At 45.3% G+C, this 7,066-nt stretch overlaps 1 protein-coding gene across 1 annotated transcript; it reads left to right on the top strand.

The window, feature by feature from the left end:
* Positions 1-1,300: 1,300 nt before the first annotated feature.
* Positions 1,301-2,221, top strand: LOC310860227 (isoaspartyl peptidase/L-asparaginase-like; the record flags this gene model as incomplete). Its single annotated transcript, XM_083767031.1, has 1 exon — positions 1,301-2,221. The coding sequence occupies one exon, from the start codon at positions 1,301-1,303 to the stop codon at positions 2,219-2,221; it is 921 nt and encodes a 306-aa protein (XP_083623157.1).
* Positions 2,222-7,066: the final 4,845 nt, after the last annotated feature.

Below are 7,066 nucleotides of genomic sequence, written 5' to 3'. Positions count from 1 at the left end.
TATAGTCGACCTGCAGGATTACAATGCAACGTCGTGATGCGTTGTGACAATGTCTGGGGGAAAGAAATGCCTACAGTATAATGACATGCCCAAACCGGACAGGGACACCCGTTGATGAACTGAATACTGTAGCTAGGAACACAATGGAAACAGGTCTACAGGACTTTTTTGTGTTATCCTTTTAGCCTTAATGTCTTTACTGTACCTTGTGCTGTTTCTAATCAATCAATGGGGAGTTCTAGAGGGTCCCCAGTGAAAGTATATCTAACATAGCAACAAGATAAGACCACAGTGCGTCACTTTGTGCCACACTGCAAGCTTGCTTTTTTTTAACACAAAACTTCTCTTCAGATGGGGAGTCCGCAGCCAAACACATACATAAATGTTGGGAGTCCTAGACACGAGCAAAAGTGTGAGCATCACTGACTGTTAGACCCTGTAGTGAGAGCCCTGGGTTCTAATAATGACCCTCTACAGTAGCTGTTCCCTGAAAGCCAATAACCCACGGCCTGTCCTTCAGGTTGCTTGTGATGCAGGCAGTGTGAATCAGGTTAACAATGGAGCGCTGCATGTCTCCCATTCATCTCCACCTCCCCACTGTGTATTTAGATGGACTCCCCCAAGACGCCACGCTGCGTGCTGCTTTCACTTCTGGAGCAATTCATCAATTCAGAAACCTGCACATGCTCTCACGCACACTAGCACAAAGACACGCATGCATCACGCACACACACTGGCACGCACGCACACACTAAAAGCTAAGATTTGCTAAGATCCAGCTTCTTCGACACTCCCCAACGTGTCTGAAAATAAAATGGTTGTTTCTCTCTCCCCTCTCTCTCTCTCTGTCTTGTTCTTTCCTCTTCAATCTGTCTTCATCCCTCCTCCTCTGTCATCTCTCTCCCGCCTCCACTCTGCCTCTCTCTCCTCTTGCACACGATTTTTTCTTCTTTCTTTCTTTCTTTCTTTCTTTCTTTCTTTCTTTCTTTCTTTCTTTCTTTCTTTCTTTCTTTCTTTCTTTCTTTATCGTTATAGGCAAATAGGTATTATTGTATTGCACCTGAAAAGAATAGAGAGAGAAAACACCACAGCAACAACACACCATCTCTCACTGGAGTGGATTTTTCTGTTAAAACCTTCTTAAGACATTACATGTTTGAGAAACTAAACCTCATGGACTCGTCAGTATGACGTCAGCATGACCATATGAAGCTAGAGATCCACTTGCCATGCAATCATTTCACTTAGGACGGGATAGGGCATTCTCATAATTCTGTCACATCCTCGCAGCATCGTGAGGATGTTGCCTGTGCTGGTGGTCCACGGAGGGGCGGGACAGATCCCCAAAGAGAGGGTGGATCTGTCCACCGCCGGGGTGAGGGCGGCCGTCCGAGGCGGGTACACCATCCTGCAGGACGGGGGCAGTGCCATGGACGCCGTGGTGGAAGCAGTCACGCTGTTGGAAAACAACCCCGACTTCAACGCGGGATGCGGGTCGGTGTTGAACGCCAAAGGGGAGGTGGAGATGGACGCCATAGTCATGGACGGCGCGGCGCTGGCCAGCGGAGCCGTGTCCGCCGTACGCGACGTGGCCAACCCCGTGCAGCTGGCGCGCCTGGTTATGGATAGGACGAGTCACACGTGTCTGACGGCGAACGGTGCTGTGCAGTTTGCGCGGGCCATGGGCGTACCGGAGGTGCAGCCGGAGTCCCTCGTCACGGAATACGCCCGCGGGCTCTGGGAAAAGACCCTGGACCCGGACGACTGCCACGCGGGGAAGATGGGGACGGTGGGAGCGGTGGCGGTCGACGCGGAGGGAAACGTGGCGTGCGCGACCTCTACGGGTGGCACGCTCAACAAGATGGAGGGACGAGTGGGCGACACGGCCTGCATAGGGGGCGGGGCTTACGCAGACAACAAGGTCGGTGGAGTGTCCTCCACCGGAGACGGAGAGGCCATCATGAAGGTCACTCTGGCCAGACTCATCGTCGTCTACATGGAGCAGGGTCATTCCGCTGAGCAGGCCAGCAACATGGGCCTGGCCTACATGAAGGAGAGGGTGGGCGGTCTGGGAGGGGTGGTGACGGTGGATCCCGAGGGGAACTGGGCAGCCCGCTTCTCCAGTCCACAGATGTCCTGGGCGGCGGCCCAGAGGAACTGTATCTACTATGGCCTGTACGAAGAGGAGCGCTTCACTCAGAGCATCGACAACCTGCACTGAGAAGAAGAAAGAGGTTTAGTGGGTTCAGCAGTTGGGACGTTATTTATTGAACCTTAAACCTTAATTTATTCAGTGAAGACCATTGAGAGCATGCTCTCTTTTTCGCAAGGACACCCTGAGTACTAGGATCACAAAGTACCAAAAAGAAACACAATTACAACAACAGATAACACAATTATGTTTGTTTCCCTTCTTGTCAGCTCTGTTCGATAGATGGTAGTTAACTATGCAGATGCATTTTGGTCACTTGTAAACTTGTTCTCACGTAAATGTGTTTTTCCTTGACCACAAATATTAAGCATGCTAAGCTGACACTTAGGACATGCAAACTGTGGTGACTTACTGACTTCATATAGAGAGTAAACTGCGTAGAGTTATTTACAATCGGGCCTGTAAATACAATGTCTCTGTTAGAAGCTGTCAAGACCCCCGGGGTCGCAGGACAGTTCTAATCTCAAACCGCAATCCAACAGCTGTGTGTGTTCAGAGAGTTCTCTGCTCTCTGCTCTAAATGAGTATACAATGTATTTGTGATTCAATCAGTTAGACCTGTTAATGATACATTACATTCTACCTTTGTGACATTATGTGTTAAATAAGGTTCTGCAATACTTCATATATAGTATAGATATTTAGTTAGTCCTATTGATATAAACTGTATAAGTAAGTGTGCCACTGTGCCACATGAGCTACATGCAATGTGACCCTCCTACTCACAGGCAGATCCGGTGAAAGCAACAATCTGATTGCTCCCGTAAAAGTGGAGGTGGCCTGTAGCCTGTTTCCGGAGGAGGGTCGTAAAGTTAATATATTGCAATGTTTTGGGACTACTGTGTTGTGTTCACATTGATATTGGCTACGATGTGACTACTGACTGAGGGCACGGGGCCTCCAGCCCGTGCCTGCTGCCTTGTGTACTGAGTGAATCCTGTTCAATAAACCTGATCGGATTCGTAAGACTGCAACCTGTTGCCTGCCTCCGTTTCTTCCCACTCATTCAACCATCGCCCTTACAAGACAAGGGTCATTTGACACAAAATATACATCACTTTTCTCAGAAAACAACAAAATTCAATATGTGACTAAAGTAATAAATGCAAAGAGTCTGTCGTTTAGACATGTTGGTAAGACGGATGCTACATTAATTGTTATGCAAGGCACTATAGAGCACCGAAGTCTGACGTCACTTTCAGTAGAGGACACCAGTACACAGGTTCATGTATCTTTTTTGTTGCATTGAAATCACCATATTATGTATTTTAGATCGCTTCATATAAGAACTGTGTTTGAAAAATAAACCGATCATCTCAGCCTTTCTGTCAGGGGGGTGGCTGTGTGTCGTTAATGATGTCTATTAATATTTGATAAAGCCAGTTTCTGGAGGAAATGGAATTAATGTGGCCGCCATAGCCTTGAAACTACATATGAAGGCAATGTCGCTGCTAATATACGTCACGCTCAGCTGTCAACACATTGCGTTCCTGAGATTCCTCATTGACGTAAGCTCAGCTGGTGGTGACTCAACTCGTACTAACCACGAAACATTAAGGGCTGTATTTTGCGTGTCTTAAGTACCAGGTCTTATTACCTAACTTGAGTAAACTAAAGACCTGGAGGCGTGATCAATGCCATTTGGCTATTCTGAGTGGCCAAATGGCACTGATCACGCCTCCAGGTGTTTCGTTTACTCAAGTTAGGGAATAAGACCTGGTACTTAAGACACGCAAAATACAGCCCTAAATATCAATAAAATAAAAATAAACGTAATTATCATTCAGTTCCTGTTGTGCGACGGGCAGATGCAGCCACCCACCTACCCGGAAATGTAGTCTCTGGGTTGTTTGACTCATTTCTAACGCTTATTTTGTTACTCTTTCTTTTTGTTACTCCATATGAGTGAAAAGGCCGGGATGATCAAACTCTTAATACTTCGAAAAAATTATCACCTTCAAGGGATTTCTTTACAGGAAGTAGCTCATAACAAGTCTACAGTGGATTTTTATGAAACAAACACTTTGCACATAGAGTTTTAGTCTTTTTTCTAGCACTCATGCCACAATGTCCATGTGCATATAGAAATCTAAGTGCCGGATTGCCATGACACTTGCTGAGCACATTAAAGCAAAAAAAATGTGTAGACCTAGAAAGTGTTGTGAACCAAGTTGTTCTGTGGAGTTGGCACTTAAGTCAGATCTAAGGGGGCTGATATCAGTCTTGCCATACAGTTAGAACTATGGCTGCTCAGCAGATGTGATGTGGGCCTGGGTGTTGAGTTTACAGCAGCTCAGCAACAGGCCCTGACTGGGCCACCAGCATGTCACCATCTCTAGCCAAAACCATTGCCATGATTTTCCTGAGTCACAGGATTGAAGAGTTCCTGTCATTCTCAGAGGGAGGCTGTGAACTGGAACAAGCGCTTCCACTGTGTTTGTTTCCAAAGTGAAACAGACACGAAACTAAATGTTTTAAAGCAGTGATTCCGAACCCTTATTTAATTTCAAAGACCCACAATTTCATACATTATGCATTAATTAGCCCATGGATCCCCTTTTGATACCGTTTGTTATATCCCTGCATGGGACCACAATCTACACTGGAACATCCTCAGTCATGCATTTAATCGGGTGCCCCTAATTCCACAGGGTAACTCTTCCATACAACCAAGTATTAAAAGAAGGCTTTAACCACATTAAGCTTTGCTTTACTGTATATATATGCCATAAAAAGATTAACAATCGGCGGAATTAGGCTAACATTCCTAAAAAATAGCCAATCTATGTCACATTGTGGCTGTATTTAAATCTGCAAGTGGAACAAGGAAAAAAAAGAATAATTTGTCAAAGCCACATTTTCTGCAGCCTCTGTGACTCCTCCAGCTCCTCAGCCAGGGCGTAGCGAGAGTCGAGAGAGAGAGAGAGAGAGAGAGAGAGAGAGGGAAAGAGGCCCATTGTGAATTGTCTGTGATGATTAAGGATGTATTTGAGGGAGTATTCAGCTCGTCTTATCGCAGCCTCGAGCTAAATTGCTCTCTTTTCCAGGGCAGTGAGCGCTGAAGTGCCAGCCTATCATATGAGGCCGTCCCCAAACAGGCATGGGAGCACACCCCATTATTTATTCATGCTCTTCTACCTTTTTTGTATTTCTGTTTAGGACGCAGAAAATAAGACAGCCAAGCTATCAGTTCACCCTGCTTCAACACTGGCACCCGCCAACACCGCTGCACAGTGGTTTACTCAAGTAAAAGTATAGCTATAATTAACGTAGCTTACGTTAAAATGTTAAAATCTGCAAAGTAACTTGAAACTGTACCTCAAAATTGATACTTTCCACCACTGTTCTCAGCCAGCTTGCTATCCACACCACTTGCACCCACCAGCTCCTCCTCTCCCCTCTCTCAAGCATTCCTCTCATGCGACTTGCAAGCGACACCGCTGCAGAAAGAGTTGCTGATTTTGGGTGACTGTGAGGGAGTGTGTAGATGGCTTCAGCATGAATATTTAATGTGGAAGTAAGGGTTGAGTTTGAGGTGAGTTTGAGGTGAGCAGCAGGATGTCAATGTTTCTTGGCATAACACTGATGCTGCTGATGTAACAATGGCTCACAATGCTGCTGTCACATGACAATTGCTTGTATCACCATTTGACGACCAGTGGTTCTCAAACTTTGTTATGTCAAGGACCCCGCCCTAAATCGACATGTATTAGCCTGAAGACCCCCATTTGAAAATGCCAGTGAGAATATTTTTATGACGGTTCTAGCAGTGATTCTCAACCATTTTAATTTCAAGCACCCCCAGTTGGACATGCATTAGGCTATGGACCCCCATTTAATGGCATTTTTGTCTCTGGAATCCCAATTTATATCGTAAAATCTTAATTTCTTAATGTTAATTTAATGCTGAGCGTGTATAAATGGATCCGTTAACTCCGAGTAACTATAATTTAGTTGGGGGTCCCTGGAACTCCCCCCCAATGATGCCTTGGGGTCCCTGGACCCCACCTTGGGAACTGTGGCTGTAGACAATATACCAATCGATGTCTGTACCACGTACAGCCATTCCCATGGCATAACTAAAAGGGCAGATCTACAAGCTCACAACACATTGTGTCATGATGCACAAGCTTGCAACCTTCACATAGTGATAAAGGGCAAGTACCTGTACCATCACTGCCTACATCTAAAAAGGGTTAGGAATTTTCTAGAGGTAAGACTACAGGTTATCAATTTTGCTATTATGAATTATTGGTGTATTTTATATGCATTTTAATCAATGTTCATATTTATTTTCTATTTATTTAAATGTGGGTTACTATGACTCAGCCATAACCTTATGAGGAGTTCCCAATGTAGCGACTGTCTAACTGTCTCTAGCTGTTGTCTAACCTCAATGTGTCATCAGACACAATTAGATAGTCATAACAGCCGGTGCACCGTCTGTCAGTCTCTCTGGGTCCCTTTTATGCCCAATGCCCAGATCTCTGTAACTGTCCCTGCCTGTACCACTGGAGGTTTGATCAATAAATCAATCAATCAATCAATCAATGTTTTCATTGCAAATGCGACATTTGTCTTTGGATCACAAATTATGTACATACAGTATTGTGATCCGGGATCCCATTAAGGTTCTGCTGGACTCTGAATTTCCAGATATTTCTATAAACATAACATCTCATTCTCTTATTCCATTGTTCTTTCCGGACCACGGTCCCCAGGGTGTTAGCCTTAGGTCCAGCTGTAACCCCCTGGACCACCCCCTTCACCATGGCTTAGAGTTCATGTGGGTGCTATAAATGTAAAAATATCCTGAACTCCGATCTTTTATTCCATGTCCTGAACTCGGATCTC

Source organism: Protomyctophum parallelum, assembly GCF_964188405.1.
Source record: "Protomyctophum parallelum genome assembly, chromosome: 6".
In the NCBI taxonomy this organism is placed as follows: domain Eukaryota; kingdom Metazoa; phylum Chordata; class Actinopteri; order Myctophiformes; family Myctophidae; genus Protomyctophum; species Protomyctophum parallelum.
This window is presented reverse-complemented; position numbering and strand designations above follow the sequence as displayed.